The sequence below is a fragment of the Notamacropus eugenii genome, chromosome 7 (assembly GCF_028372415.1).
Source record: "Notamacropus eugenii isolate mMacEug1 chromosome 7, mMacEug1.pri_v2, whole genome shotgun sequence".
In the NCBI taxonomy this organism is placed as follows: Eukaryota; Metazoa; Chordata; class Mammalia; order Diprotodontia; family Macropodidae; genus Notamacropus; species Notamacropus eugenii.
This window is the reverse complement of record NC_092878.1, coordinates 156139537-156156462: the sequence shown is the minus strand read 5'-3', so window position 1 is coordinate 156156462 and position 16926 is coordinate 156139537. Positions and strand designations below refer to the sequence as shown.

Genomic DNA, 16926 nt, shown 5'->3' with positions numbered 1-16926 from the left:
GATTCTCCTAATTTGCACATTGGTATGGGTGATGTTTTTTGATTTGTGTGTAAATTGGATTTAAGTGAGGCAGAGTTGCATGAAGTCAACAGCAACATTGTCTCCTCTAGAGTCACCACAGTCTAGTGGCAGGACAGAGTCAAAATGACTGGTGATGGCTCGAGGTGCCGTGGATGACCTTGGTGTCTTCGATGTCTAACCAAGCTCTAAGTCTAAGCATGTAAGAGCTAGCAAAGCGAGATTTTTGTTGTTTTCTTTTCGGAGTTCAGTTTCCCAGGCTCATTGAAAACATTTGAAGGTTCAGTCTACTTTGAACCCTGATGGTTCACAGCTGTGCTGAGTCAGGTAGTTTCTGTGCTTACTGACTGTGAGCCAATTAGGAGCTGAGAGAGCTTGGCATTTTGCTTTGGAGGTTTGCTTATGAGAAGGACCTTTTGATTCCCTGGACAAGACTCTGAGTAGCTGTTTGTTAAGACCCCCCCTCCCCACAACTATTCATATGTTGGTGCTCCCCCATCTGGTGGTGGGGTATGTAGGTGACTATATTACCTTGTCAGACAGTTGGAGCCCTGTCTGTTGATCTTTGTGCTAATTTCTCTGCTTATATTTTCTCTATGTTTAGGGTGTTAACCATTCCCCTGAACTAGTGAATGACTTATGTATGTTTAATTAAAGAAGAATTGTTAACCCCTTTGAAGCTGTCTTTCCTTTACAAAGTAGATCAAAGAACTTGTGCTAGCAGATCATTCTGGGTGTGCTAGGGTGCTCCATAGTGCCTGCTTTAGCTGCAAAGATGCTGGAGTGGTTTTCCTTATCCAGTTCATTTTGTGGATAGGAAACCAAGACAAACTGAGTTAATTTGTCCAGGATCACACAGCTAGTAAATGTTTGAGGCTAGATTTGAACTTAGGTCCTCCTTATTCTAGGACCAGTACTCTATCCATTGCATCATCTACCTGCCAGATTTATTTTCATATTTCTTTTCTCTCTCCCCTTCTTCCTTTCCTTCTCCCTCTCCCTTCTTCCCTCTCCTTTTTTGAGGGGAAGAGGAGGCTTAAAAATTAGGGGAGTCAGGCAAGGTGTCATGTGGTAACTGCTACTTGAACTAAACCTTGTTAGGTGTGGAAAATAATTTGTTTGGACTCCTGTTCCAATCAGTATTGATCAATTTAATGTTTTACATAAATCATATTGAGATAGGTTCTTATACTGGGTTTCAAATTTTAACGTAGATATCTCCATTCTTTTTTACTCAAATTCCATGTCCAAATCTAGCATGAATGGGATGTCTTTATGCTTTGGAAAGTTCCCCAATTTATTTTTGCACTTCTGGACCATTCTCTCTTGTCTAACATAAGCAGGTGACCATCTTATGACCACTTAGTCAGTGGAGATGCCCTGTGCTTCATCCAGCCTGTGACTCTCTTCCCTCCCATCTTCCCCTTTCCTCTCCTCCCTAATATATCATTTTTGGTTCTCAAGAGCCAAGGTCTATCAACCAATTAGATTTTGTATTTCTCTATGTCTCTTTTGGATATTTAGATATCAAACCCTATAAAAACAAGGTATTGGAAGAAGGGGGCATCTCTCAGATCATGAGGAAGATCTGAGGTTCACTTCATTAGAGGGGACCATGGACACTTTAATAAAGTGCTATTGGTTCAGAGCTCTGCTCAGTCTTTTTTATTGTGAGTTGGACAACTACAATCCCCACATAACCCTCCAAGAAGTGAAAATGAGGAGGGAGCTTTTCAGGTACCAGGGAACCCAAAACAAGATCAAGACTTCATAATAGCATGCAGTCAACAAAACTGAGAGTGGAGTCTGCCAAGTCCTCACAGGATAGGCTGAAGAGGTGCCCAGAGCACAGAGGTGGGGCTCTGGGGACAGGGAGTAAAGGTGCCTTCTGCCATAAAGAAGAGTTTGCCTAAAGACAGAACAAATTAGATTGCCAAGAGTCAGAAAAACCCAATTCTCATGACAATTTGAATTTGCCTTTCCTAGAAATTCTTGGGCTTGCTCTATTGCCGTTTAACCTTAAACAAGTTGACTCTGGGAACAAGGTAGAAAAGAGGAGTTTGATCAGGCATTGAGTAATTCTTTGCACATTTTTATGGAAGGCCAGGGCCAGCCTTTATGATTTCTGCCTTTGTGAGATTTTGTTGAATTATTTTAAACCCTGCCATTTTTTTCTTTTGTAGTGATGAGCCATAGAAGTTCCTTTATTAGAAGAAAGAAGAAGAAGATGGAGGAGAAAGAAGAAAGGACAAAGAGGAAGGGGAAAGATAAGGAAGAGAAAGAGAAGGAAGAATGAATCAGAGGAAAAGAAGGAAGAGGGGGAGGAAGAAAAACAAAGGTAGAGAAAAGTAGTCATGAGTTGTATACTGTTTTCAGAGCAATCAGGACAAAGGAAAAGTGAAACTTTACACTCTCTTTTGGCCAGGGACTTCATAAGGATGTGAAAAGTGCTGTGAGAAACTGGTAGAAGTCATTGAAGCCCCACCAAATGGGGATGGGGCTGTGTTTAGTCACAGGTGCCTTTCACTTATAACATAGAAATACACGTTTGACAGTCGGGTCACCTTAGAGCTCTGTACAGAACTTGAGTGTGGTTCTGGCCATTTCCTTCTCATAAATTGCATCAAATTTTTCATTCTGGGCCACTGTGAAGAAATTCTTCCAGTCACCAATAATTCCTGGAAAACAGAAAAGAAAGGGAATGAAACTTCCAAGCCATTTCTACCCTGACAATTGTTGGTGAGATCTTAGAAAAGGAATAGGTTATGAACTAGCATGGGTGGGATGCCTTGATACTTTGGAAAGTTCCCCAATTTATTTTTGTACCTCTGCACCATTCTCTCTTGTCCAACATAAGCACCAACTCAAAAAGTCAACTCTCCAAGCACAGAATGGGGAAGACATCAAGGGTTTATACAATGCTTTGCTTTCATACATCACTTCATTTGATCCTCACAACAACTCTGTGAGGTAGGTGCTATTGTTATTCCCATTTTATAAATGAGGAAACTGAGGCAGGCAAAATGCTTTGCTCAGGGACACAAAATTAGGAAGTATGTGAATCCAGATTTGAACCCAAGTCTTTCTGACTCCAGGTCCAGCGCTCTCCCCACTGGGTCCCCTAGCTACCTCCCTGAGAGTTCTTGGGTTTTATCTCAAAAGATCAAGATATGGGTCTCTGGCCAATTGGAGGCTCTGCTTTGAGTCATGAGCTTGTTAAGAAGTATGAGTAAATGCTTTGGGAGCAAAGTATAGGAAGAGGTGAGAGAGAAGAAGCGAGAGAGTAATCCCAGCCCAGGAGAGGCACAAGAAGAACCACCCAGCTTCCCACTGAAATAGCCTCTGGTTGGTTTCTTTGCTGGGAATTTGCAAGAGAGGTTCTGCTTTGCTGATTGGCTGGAGAAGGGCAGCTGCTGGAATTTCTCTGAAAGAGAGCTGAATACTGAGGCTAAGTGGAGAGCTATCAATAGTCTTCTAGTGACTTCTACAGGTTGAGAAAGGGGAAGCCTATGCTACCTTCTACTGCCCTCTTCCCTGGGATACAGTGTTTTCATGAGATCCTACATAGGACTTTTGATAGGAGGAGAGAATGAGACTGATGAGTTTGCACAACTCTGCCTCACTTGAATCCAATTCACTTGCAAGGCAAGCCATCACCTTTCTGATGTCATAGGTCCTCTTCGGGAACTAAGGACAAACAACAATTCCATGAGATCCTACATAAGACTTTTGATGAATTTCCCATGAGATCCTAATATGCCTTTCGATGATTTTGATGAGTTTTTTTTACCATGACATCCTTGTAATGGAGGAGATGTAGCGTACAATTAGGTGGGTTCAGATTGTCTCAATCCAAAGAGAGGTGATTATTAAACTGATATCAAACTGGATAAGGGTATCTAGTAGTCTTTTCTATACAATACCCTTTTCTGTTTGAAATCCTTATTAATTCCTTGGATGAAGGCTTATATGGCTTGCTCATCAAACTTGTGTGACATGAAGCAGAGAAGGAGAGCTACTCTATCAAACAGAAAGATTTGTATTCACGAAGATCCAGAACGGTGGACTGAAACTAAAGAGAATAGGGCTAAAGGTAATGTTCTATACAAATGTTTAAGAAGTTATTTGCCCTTGGATGGGATCATGAAAGCAATTCATGTGAAAAAGAAAAAGAAAAACCCCAAACTGTAGGTTCAACATGAGTCAACATTGTGATGTGGTAGCCCTCCTATAATGCCAGTCCCCCTCCCCAAAAGAAGCAATGTTAGACGGAATCAACAGAAACATGACACTGTACTTCCATACTCTTTGTCAGACTATCTCTGGAGTATTGTGATCAGTCCTGGGTACTCCTCTTCAGAAAGGATATTCACAAATTAGAAGGTGTGACCAGGGTGGTGATGGCAATTTGAAACCTGTGGCATATGAAAGGCTGGTTGCAGGAAATGAGAATGATTAGCCTGGAGGAGAACAACCCTGACTGTTGTGGATGTAGAGGGGCACACTTACAAACTTCAAATATTTAAAGGGTTATCTGCTTAGCTCCTGATTCATTATTAGGAGCAATAGGTAGAAATTACACATAGGGCTGTTCAGGAGCCAGTTTGAACTACCTTTTGAGATTCCATTGTTAAAATTTCATTATCAGTATTTTTTCTTGTTTAGTCATTTTAGAGATGTCTGACTCTTCATGACCCCATTTGGGGTTTTGTCAGAATACTGGAGTGGTTTGCCATTTCCTTCTCTAGCTCATTTCACAGATGAGGAAAGTGAGGCAAACAGGGTTAAGTGACTTGCCCAGGGTCACACAGCTAAGTGTCAGATATCACATTTGAACTCAGGTCTTCCTGACTCCAGGCAGATGTTCTGTTCACTACACCACCTAGCTGCCCATATGAGCATTAAAAACTCAGGAATGACAATCACCACAAATCAGGGATTGATTTATTGTTTTGTTGATTGTCTAAACTTAATAAATTGTTAATGTTAATAATATAGATGGAAGGTTTGCCTGCCTACATTTCTTTACACTCCCCTTCTCTCCTCCAGTTTGCTTATTCTACACTTGCTAGCATAACCTTGATATTCCTGGGAGACAAATTTTAGCCTAGCAAAAGGAAAATCCCACTAGAATTGTGGAATCTGTTTTCCCTCACCAGAGGTCTTGGAGTGGAGACTGGATGACTATTTGTTGGGGATATACTAAGTGGAATTTCCACTCTGAGGAGGGGTTTCGCCATGTCACCACCTCTAAGGTTTGGTCCAAGTCTCTTTCTATGATTCCATGATTCCTTTATTATGTCAGAAAAACTACCAACCTTGAAATATTTAGTGTAAATAAAATTTTTGTAAATAAAAATGTGTTGCAAATGCATTAGGGGAGTTGCTATTTAAAAAATTCTGGGATAAAGCAAATAATCAGCTAATTTTAGTTGATTTGTCTTATATATCCAGACTGTTATGGATTTGTCACCTACATATTGTGACTTAAACCAAAGTGTTTTAGTGAGGGAGAAATCTAGGTCAGTATATATGAAAAGTCTTAATTTTCTGTCTTAAAACAAAACAAAACAAACCCACCAAACTTTAATCTAGCCACTACTCTGAATGGATCAGGGTTTCCCAACCTGGAATACATATGCCCTCAGGGATATGAGAAGTTTAGTCTCTTTCTTATATGCATAAACTCAATACACTCTAGAATAGATTTCCTTTCATATTAAATTGAGGATATGGTAAGGTTTATTGAAAGCCAAAATGGAATAGGGACTGAAAAAGTATAGAAATTCTGACTTAGAGAAAAGAACAACTGGAGGCAGCTAGGAGGGCAGAGGATAGAGTGCTGGATTTAGAGTGGGGATAAGAAGTTCAAATCCTCCCTCAGATGTTTAACTAGTTGCCTGACCCTCAGCAAGACACTTAAGTTCTATCTGCCTCAGTTTCCTCCTATATAAGATGGGGATAATAGCACCTACCTCCCAGGGCTGTTGTGTGGATCAAATGAAATTATACTTACAAAGCACTTAGTACAGTGCCTGGCACTACATAAATGCTAATCTCTATAGTAATGATGAAGATGATGACATCATTATTATAATTTCTTCCCACCACACCAAACAATGAGAGCACAGAAATGGTTATTGGAAATCTCAGGAAAATAGTTACCCTTCCGCATGTGAGAGGAGACATTATGATCCATCATTTTACTTGATATATTTGTGAAGTTCAACAAGGGATTATTTTTCATCTTTTCAAATGAGGTATGATGGATGATTTTCTTCACAACTTCTTCATCTAAGTTCTTCCCCAGGAACTGCATCATCTTCTCGATTTCCTTCTTAGGGTTCTGCCAATGGGTAGAGAGAGAATTCAAAGAAGCTAGTATGCCAAGTAGTTCAGTGAATTTGTTTTTTTCTGGAATATATCAGGGAGAGATGATGGAAGAGAGGATTGGGGGTCAAGGAATACATTAGATCCCTAGGCATCCTTCCCCTGCTTCCCCACTCCTTGGAAGATTTTTGTGGGGGAGTGGGCGGGGGGGGGGGGGGGGGGGGGGGGGGGGGGCTGTTGGTTGCCTTTGCCAGGTGATGGTAATTAGAACTGATGGGATACTGCTTACTGACCTTACCTTAATTCCTGCCAAGTATCAAGAATAGGGTTAGGGTGGTTGTTGTTGTTTTTTGACAAACAGGGTTAAGTGACTTGTCCAAAGTCACACAGCTAGTGTCTGAGGCTGGATTTGAACTTAGGAATATGAGTCTTCCTAGTGCTCTACTGTGCAACTTAGCTGCCACATCCATACTTAGGCTCTGAAAATATCAGTCTTCTGTTACTCCTCTAGTCTAGCACTTCTCTGTCAAGGTGTGTTTATTGATTGTACATAACTCTGCATAGTAACCTTGTCCTTTTCTCATTTCTTTTTCTGTACAAAGAAGAAAGTAGAGAAAGAGAAGGAATATGATCAGCCCTAGTGATTTATAATTGAAATGGTCTGTTCCTAGTCCTCTGCCCCTCCTCTCCTCACCAAGCCCAAATCTAAATAAATAATTGACTCAATTGTCAGGGCTAAGGGCTTTGAATTTGTTCCTCTTCAAGGATGGAGGCTGGGTAGTCATTCTGGGAAGCAGAGAGGACCCTCTGAGACTGGATTTAGGTTTTTGATTGTCTGGGAACTTGATCTCATTGCATTTCTTAAAGATCAAGGGAAAGGACTGCAGAAAATAGGAGCTTGGTCAAAAAGTGAGGAAGAAAATTGAATACGTTTATTTTTTTTTCTTCACTTGAGTCCTGAATTTTCCCTTTGTGGTTCTGCCCATCAGGAATATGAAAAAGGAAAAGGGTAGACCATTCTCCACCTGGCCCACAAGCTGCTCACTGGCTATAGATAAGGAATGATTCGGACTTGTTTACACTTCCCTGGCAGTCATAGCTACCCCACCCTCTGTGATCAAACAGGGTACAAAAGGCTCTCTATTGACCCCCTTTCTTTAGACTGAATCTGAGGCAGCACAATGAAGAGTTGAAACTATAGCAACCTATGGCAAAGGTGCCTGTGTTCACTTCAGTACTCATGATGGGCACAGAGGGGAATAAGAATTTATGTAACACCTACGATGTGCCAAGCACTATACAGTGTCACTGCATTTGATCCTCACAACGATGTTGGCAGGTAGGTGCTATTATTATCCCCATTTTACAGTTGAGGAAACTGAGGCAAACAAGTTCAGTGACTTGTCCAGGGTCACATAGCTAGTAAGCATCTGAGGCTAGATTTGAACTCAGAACTTCCTAACTCTAAGCTCTATCTGCTGTGCCACTACTGATTTCTTAAAGGAAAAAAAAGAGATCCATAATAGCGTCCCTTAGTGGTGCCTTTCACTATTTAATTGGTTCTGGGTGGCTGTTGTTGAATTGTTTTAGTCATGTCTGATTCTGTGACCCCATTTGGGCTTTTCTTTGCAAAGATACTGGAGTGACTGGCTATTTCCTTCTCCTGTTCATTTTACAGATGAGGAAATTGAGGCAAACAGGGTTAAGTGACTTGCCCAAGGTGGCACAGCTAGTAAGTGTCTCAGGTTGGATTTGAACTCTCTTAGAAAAGTCTTCCTGATTCCAGACTCAGCACTCTAAGCGCTATGGTACCACCTAGCTGACCTCTTCTTCATCTACATTCTTCTCCAGGAACTGCATCCCCTCGATTTCCTTCTTAGGATTCTGTCAATGGGTAGAGAGAGATTTCAAAAAAACTAATTTGTCAAGCACTTCAGTGATTTTTTTTTTCTTGAATATGTCAGGGAGAATGTGAGAAGCTTGTCAAAGTGAGGCTGAAGGATTTCCTTGAATTCCATTATTTTCGTCCTTCAAGAAGAGATTTATCCACCTCATTGACTTCAGATCTGACTGTTAAAATTCCTTGGTTTGACAGTAAGAAACATAAAATGTAGAGAAGATTCCATCTGTAGGTTTTGATGAACAATACATAAATTGAATATTCTCAGATAAACCAGGACCAGGAAAAGATAAAAGGAGACTGCACAGGCCTGGTAAAAGGATGCAAGGTCAGTCATGCTGTAAGTAACAGACTGACACCTGCCATTGTAGGCTTCCTCTCCCTCCCTTTTACATGGTCTTTGAATGGAATGAATTTTTTCTAAAGTATTTTTTTTAATGTGCAGTAAGGTAACTTGCTTTTGCAGAAAAGAAACATGCTTTCAAGGTCAGAAAAAGGCAGAATGAGATAGAACACATTGCATATCATTTCTTCCATGTTCTTACTGTGGGAAATTAGAGGTGTCAATTTCTATGAATTTTGGAATTTGAAAGCGAATATAAGCATTAGAAAGCATTGGTGAGGTTGGTTGGTTGAAAGACGATTTGTCTTCCTCTTTTGGCCTGGAGAAGCCTTCATTTTTTAGTATTCGTTTCAGACTTTTTCCTAAAGGTGGCCCAGAGAGAAGGGATTTTCTTTCCCCCTGAAGCTAGCTTGGAAGAGGTTCCTGCTTTCTCTGTCTAGTCTCTGTCCCTTATGGTTGGCTTAATTTTTGTCTAGGGGAATATTCTTTCTGAGGACTAGGTACTTTGGAAATGCTTTTTTCTCTCATTTTACTTCTCTTTCTTCATATCCTCCTCTGAATTCCCCAATCCCCTTTTGCTTCACCAGGAGTTTCAGTTTGACCAAGGTCCACTAGAACCCTGGGAAAAGTACCTTTACTCCGTTCTCCTATCATTCTAGAAGTATCGTCCCTGCAACTGAAATCACTACTTTTGTTACCAGTTTTCTTTATATGTATGTAGCATGCATCTTCACCCTCTTTGAGTGAACCTATCCATCTATGTACTTACCTTCTCTTTTTAAAATTAATGAGTAACATGATTTTTAAAAACAGTCCCCCAGTAAAAAAAACATGATCTAGTTGACCTAATTTTCCATTAATGGTTTTGTTCTCTGCACTAAAATTTCTTCATTTCTTCAGAAGTCAATCTGAGAGCCTATCTTGGCATCCATCCTTCCACCCATCCATCCATCCACCCATTCCAGGTGAATTCTCAGGGTGTATCAGCATGCTTATGCAAATTCTCCTCCTGGTGGAGGGGATGAAGAGTCTGTTTGTGTGAGAGACATGATGATCTATAATGGAAATGCCTAGGAGTGACTGTGGACTATACATAGACATTTTGAAACTGGTTCTGCTTGGCCAACCACATGGTAAATAGGAGGTTGTTTGACTGTGGAATCATCCAAAAAGGCACCAGTCAGTCTCAGCTTAGTGTCTTCCATTGTCCTTCCCTTGGTTTGCTTATAGTATCTGGTGAGGGCCAGTAGTATAAGGTGAGAAGCCTTGGACTCTTCCCATCAAAGCAGCCACATGGCTGACTGACTACAGACCCGGTTTTTTGCCTCTCTTCCTCCCAGCACTTGAACTTTTCACCCAGATCAGTGCTGATGCCAAAGGAGCATGGAGTGACCTTTGGGACTCAGCCTAGCAGTAACTGAGATGAAGACTCATTAGACAGTCAAGCACATATAGATACAAACTTGTTGAGAATGAGACTATCTAGGAATTGAGTTAAATTTGAGCCCTGTTTCCTCAGAAGCTGAGATGTGCTAGCAGAGAGTGTGCCTCAGACATATTGAGGGGAAATGTTTGTAGTTTTGTTCTTGGTATATTTTAAGGCATATGTTCCTCTGCAAAAACTCGTTGAGATTAAATAGAACTTGGGTCTAAGTCACTGACACCTAACAGTGAGGGAAATACCACTAGTGAGAATATGACCTGAGAAGAATTATCCATTAAACCCTTCAGAATTCCCCTAAAACCCTGAGGGTGCCCAGAGTCTGACTCTGAGAGGATGGACTAGACCCTACATGCTACAATGTTACGAGTGTAAGTTGTTTCTTATAATCAGCTAAGATTTCCAACTGCTTAAGTCAAAACTTCATAAGTTCATAAGATAATTGGAAAGTCTATAAGTGAAACATACATCTGCAAAAGGAGGCTTGGAAACAAATGATAGCTAGGTAGACCAGCACCCCAGTCAGCAAACAAGTGAAAAGTATAAGATCAAATATATATTGATATGAACCATCTTACCCCATGGTATAGAGGGGAATCAGCCATAGTGTAGTACATAATCTCTTTTACCTTTTTCATATCTTCATAGAACAGATAGAGCACTGGGTAATTTTCCTTTTTGTCCCACCAGCTTTTTACATGAGCAAACCAGGAACCATAGGACACTAAATCCAGAGAAAGGAAAAGATAATTTTTTTAATTAAAAAAGTTATTTTAGACTCTCAGGTCAGAACACAAATACAGAATAGATAAAAGAAACAAAAACATATCATAAACTTAAATATTGGAACTTAATATAAAGTAAGAAAGAAAAAAATATGCCATATGCATAGCAGAACATGAGAGGATTAAAAATATTTAACAAATTTGTATTTCAAGAAAGCCTGTATGATAAATATTCTAGCATGAATATACCAAGTGAAGTACACCTATTATTTCTTGGCATTTCTGTTCTTTTTAGTAAGCTCAGCAATATTTACTATAAACAGCTGATCAGTTTCTGGAAGGTCAGAATATTTTCAGGATCTGGTTTAGTAGATTATTATTATTACCTGACAGCTTTGTGGATAGAGCTACAAAAAGAGTTCAGATGATTAAAAATGAACAAACATTAACAGTAGGAAAAAATAAGATTAAAGAACTAATATACAATTAGAAACTAGAAAACTAACAAACTCCCAAAAAACATGAAAAAGGAACTCTCAATAATTAGAGGAAAACTGAGCAAATCAAAACAGTAAAAGTGATAAATAAAACTAAAAGTTGATTCTTTGAAAAGAAAATTGAATTAAATTGATAAATTGAATTGAAAATTGATAAACCTCTAGCTAACTTGATTAAAGGGAAGAAGAAATCAAACTAACAAAATACATGGCAAGCAAGGTAAAATCATAGCAAATTAGAAATGAAAAGAATAACCAGAATCTACTTTACACAGTTATATACTAACAAAACAGAATTTAAAAAAATAGACAATTGGATACAAAGATATATTAATAGAATGTCAGGTAGAGATCTTAATCCAGTTTTAGAAAAGGAAATTGAAATTACCAAAGGGATGAAAAAAACACAATAATCTGGGTCCAGTGGATTTACCAGGAAATTCTATCAGAAAATTCTATCAGAACAATTATTACCTATATTACACAAATTATTCTCAAAAATTGAACAAGAAAACCCTCTATCAAATCCTTTTAAGAGACAAATATAGTATTAAAAATCAATGGACCTTCTCTCCTCCACCACGTCAGATTCCATCTATCAGTTCCCCACTCATCAAGGCTTAATTATGCATTGGCATTATGGGACTTTTTGGAGGAGGAAGCTTTCTGCTCTTTCCTATTCCAAGGATGTCATCAGGGGCACAATTGGTACTGTAAGAAGTATGATGACACTAGAGTCAGAAGGCCTGGGTTCGTATTCCCCCTCTGCTACTTATTCTCTGTAATACAATTAATCATATTAAAAGTAAAGACATTCAAAGTCAGACGATTCTATAAATGGAAGCAGAAAAAGCCTTTGATGGGAGTACAATACTCACTTGTATGAAAAACCATATATAGGCTGAGAAGAACATTTTAATGGGATAAAAAAAGGATATTTAAAATTAAAAGCAAATATTGCTTGTCATGGGGATGGACAGGAACCTTTTTGAATAAATAAAGGAGTAAAGCAAGAATGTTCCCTTCCCACTCTGCTATTTGACATAATTTTAGAAATGTTAACAATAGAAATAAGACAAGAAAAATAAATTAAAGGCATAGAGACAGGCAAAAGGAGACAAAACAACCCTAGTTGCTGACAACATGACGATTTTCTTAGATTACCCTAGAGAATGAGAAAAGAAACTGAGACAGTTAATAGCTTCAGTGATACAACCCTCCCCCCTGACCCCAACACATAAATCCACACCATTTAGATATTTTGGTAATAAAATCTAAAAGGAAATAATAGAAGAGAAAGCCTCATTCAAAGTAATTACACAATTCATAAAATATCTTGGAATCAACTTACCCAGGCACACCCAAGATCTGTATATTTATAGTTACAAAATGATCCTCAATGAAATAAAGAATAACATGAATAATTGGAGGGCTATTAGGTGCTCATGGATGGGCCATGCCAATCTGATAAAATGATACTACCTGAAGTCATTTACAAATTCAGTGATATATCAGTAAAACTATTAAATGAATATAGCTAGTGAAAAAAAAATAACAAAATTTGCTTGGAGGAATAGAAGGTCTTGAAACCCAAGGGCAGTGACCAAAAAGTAGCTATGATGCATGAGTGGTATTACTAGATCTCAAACTATATGATAAAGCAGTAGTCATAAAAACTATTTTATGTTAGTTAAAAAATGGAAATATAAATCAGTGATATAGTCTAGTATGGAAGAATAAAAAACAATTGAACTAAATAACCTAGTATTTGATAAACCTGAGTTCACAAATTACACAGTGAAGGATTCTCTATTTGACAAGAATTGCTGGAAAAATTGAAAAATACTTTGTCATACATTAAGTTTATACCAACATTTTATACAATTTACTACAAGATGCTAAAAATACATATATGACTTGAATATTAAAGTTTGTACCACAAAAAATTAGAAGAGAATCAGATTATGAATCTTGCACAGATATGGCTAGAGAGACACTTCTTGCCAAGCAAGATATGGTTACTCTGGCTACTCCAAGCACAGGATAAAGGCAATCACAAAATTTTGGTTACATGAAATTAAAAAGGTTTTGCATTAACAAATTTAATTTGCCTAGGAAAAGAAGGGAAGCAATTGATTGGGGATTTCTTTTGCATCAGACATTTCTGATAATGGTCTGATATACAAGATACACAGGGAATTGACATATACATGAACAAAAACTAATCCCCAGTGAATAAGTGGTCAAAGGATATGAGCAACAGTACATAAGTGAAGAATTGGAAACTATTAACAACCATATGAAAAAAATTTCAAAATCACTAATAATAAGAGCAACACTTTTGAGGTTTTGCCTCATATACAAATACTGACAAAGATAGAAAGAGTTGGGGTTATGGAAAGACAGATAAAACTAATATGCTATTGGTGGAGCTACGAATTGGTCTAACTACTCAGGAAAGTCAGTTGGAATTAAGCTAAGAAAGTGACTAAAATGTCTGTATGCATTGACCTGGATATTCCACTGCTAGGCATAAATACCCCAGAAGTTAATAAAAAAAAGAAAGGCTCCTAAACATTTATAGTATAACTTTTTTTTTTGTGGCTGAAAATACTTAGAAACTAAGTGGATTGGGGAATGATTAGATAAATTGTGGCACACGAATGGAACATTGCCACAGTGTAAAAAGGGATGGATGTCAAAGATAGAAGAAACATAGGGAGACATATAAACTGATGCAAAGTGAAATAAAGAAAATCAGTACAACAGTACACATAATGACTGCAAAAGTGTAAATGGGAATCACTACAGTAAAGCAATCAATACTGAATGCCATGAAAAGATTATGCCTAAACTTTGCCCCAAAGAAGATGAGTGAGAAAGTCCCTCCCTTCCTTCTTTGCAGAGGTGTGGGGTTATGAGTATAAAATGCTGCATATAATGTATTTGCTAATATGTGGGGTCATTTCTTTGACCCTGACCCTCTCTGGATGAGTGAGGGAAGATGAAATTCTTTTTAAAAAAATTTATTTATTTTTAGTTTTCAACATTAATTTCCACAAGATTTTGAGCTCCAAATTTTCTCCCCATCTCTCTCCTCCTCCCAACCAAGACATCAGGCATTCTGATTGCCCCTTCCCCCAATCTGTCCTCCCTTCTATCACACCCCTCCCTTCCCTTATCCCCATCTTCTCTCTTTTCTTGTAGGGCAAGATAGATTTCTATACCCCATTACCTGTATTTCTTGTTTCCCAGTTGTATGCAAAAACAATTCTCAGCATTTGTTCCTAAAACTTTGAGTTCAAACTTCTCTCCCTTCCTCCTTCCCCACCCATTCTCGCTGGGAAGGCAAGCAATTCAATCTAGGCTATACATGTGTATTTATGCAAAAGACTTCCAAAATAGTCATGTTGTGAAAGACTAACCGTATTTCCCTCCATCCTATCCTGCCCCCCATTTATTCTATTCTCTCTTTTGACCTTGACCCTCCCCTAAAGTGTTTACTTCTAATTACTTCCCCCTCTCATTTGCCCTCCCTTTTATCATCCCCTCCACACCTGACTTATCCCTTCTCCCCTACTTTCTTGTAGTGTAAGATAGATTTTCATACCAAATTGAGCGTGCATGTTATTCCCTCCTTAAGCCAAATGTGATGAGAGTAAGCTTCACTTTTTCCCTCTCACCTCCCCCTGCCTTTCCCCTCCATTGGAAAAGCTTTTTCTTGCCTCTTTCATGAGAGATAATTTGCCCCATTCCATTTCTCCCTTTCTCCTCCCAATATATTCCTCTCTCACCCCTTAATTTCATTTTTTTTGGATATCAGCCTTTCCTATTCAACTCCTCACATGCCCTCTGTCTATATGTATATAATTCCTCCAATTATCCAAATACTGAGAAAAGTCTCAAGAGTTACAAATATTATCTTTCCATGTAGGAATGGAAGCAGTTCAACTTTAGTAAGTCCTTTATGATTTCTCTTTCCTTTTTATCTTTTCATTCTCTTGATTCTCCTGTTTGAAAGCCAAATTTTCTATCGAACTCTGGTCTTTTCATCAAAAATGTTTGAAAGTCCTCTATTTCATTGAATGATCATTTTTCCCCCTGAAGTATTATACTCAGTTTTGATGGGTAGGTGATTCTTGGTTTTAATCCTAGTTCCTTTGACTTCTGGAATATCATCTTCCAAGCCCTGTGATCCCTTAACGTAGAAGCTGCCAGATCTTGTATTATCCTGATTGTATTTCCACAATACTACAATACTTGAATTGTTTCTTTCTGGCTGCTTGCAATATTTTCTTCTTGACTTGGGAACTCTGGAATTTGACTACAATATTCCTAGGAATTTTTCTTTTTGGATCTTTTTCAGGAGTGATTGGTGGATATTTATTTTATTTTTAAATTTTATTATTATTAAAAATAATTTAAACAAATAAGTAAAAATATTAAAATATTATTTAATATTTTAAAAAATATTCACTTTGCCCTCTGGTTCTAGAATATCAGGGCAATTTTCCTTGATAATTTCATGAAAGATGATATCTAGGCTCTTTTTTTCATCATGGCTTTCAGGTAGCCCCATAATTTTTAAATTGTCTCTCCTGGATCTATTTTTCTGGTCAGTTGTTTTCCCAATGAGATATTTCACATTGTCTTCAATTTTTTCATTCTTTTGCTTTTGTTTTGTAATTTCTTGGTTTCTCATAAAGTCATTCGCTTCCATCTGCTCTATTCTAATTTTTAAAGCACTATTTTCTTCAATGAGCTTTTGAACATCCTTTTCCATTTGGTGATTTCTGCTTTTTTAAAGCATTCTTCTCCTCACTGGCTTTTTGGACCTCTTTTGCCATTTGGGTTAGTCTATTTTTAAAGGTGTTATTTTCTTCAGCATTGTTTTGGGTCTCCTTAACAAGCTGTTGATTCGCTTTTCATGATTTTCTTGAATTGCTCTCATTTCTCTTCACAATTTTTCTTCCACCTCTCTTACTTGATTTGTACTCTTACATGGCCTGAGACCATTGCATATTTATTTTGGAGGTTTTGCATGTAGAAGCCTTTACTTTTATGTGTCCCCCTGATGGTATGCTTTGTTCTTTCTCACCCAAGAGGATGGAGGAAAATACTTGTTCACCAAGAAAGTAACTTTCTATAGTCTTATTTTTCCCCCCTTTTTGGACATTTTCCCAGCCAGTTACTTGACTTTTGAGTCCTTTGTCAAATAGAGAGTATACTCTAGGGATTTGTAACTTCTCAGTTCCTCCAAGGTGGCACAATCTAGGGAGAGGAGTTTACTCCTCTCTTGGCCTGTGCTCTGGTCTGGGAGGAACCACAAGCTTCTCTGCCCAGGATCTGTGAGTAGAATTCCCTCTCCACAACCACCTCCAGCTCCACCATGCCAGTGTTCTTTCTCACCCCAGGGCCGGCACTCTAGACTGAGATCCAAATCAATTGCTTGATTCTCCCAGAGTCTTTAGGCTGAGAGCTCCAAAAGAGGATGCTGCTGCAGTGACTTCTGCCACCCTGGGGGCCAGGGCTAGGGCTGAACCCTGCTCCCTTCTCACCCAGGTAAAAGAGCTTTGTCACTGACATTTGAAGCTATATTTGGTGTTTGTGGGTTGAGAAATCTGGGAACCGCAGCTGCTGCCTGTGATTCCATGCCCTGAAGCCTACTCTGG

General features: G+C 38.6%; 1 protein-coding gene across 1 annotated transcript in view; it reads right to left on the bottom strand.

The window, feature by feature from the left end:
* Window positions 1–1668: 1668 nt before the first annotated feature.
* Window positions 1669–16926, bottom strand: part of LOC140514336 (sulfotransferase 1B1-like) — a 28230-nt gene continuing 12972 nt past the window's right edge. The window contains exons 5-8 of the mRNA XM_072624545.1: window positions 10662–10756; window positions 6184–6364; window positions 2583–2696; window positions 1669–1927 (exon numbers count right to left, since the gene is read on the bottom strand). Of these exons, the coding sequence (XP_072480646.1) occupies window positions 2584–2696; window positions 6184–6364; window positions 10662–10756 (389 nt within the window). The 3' untranslated portion in view covers window positions 1669–1927; window position 2583. The remainder of the gene's footprint in view (window positions 1928–2582; window positions 2697–6183; window positions 6365–10661; window positions 10757–16926) is intronic.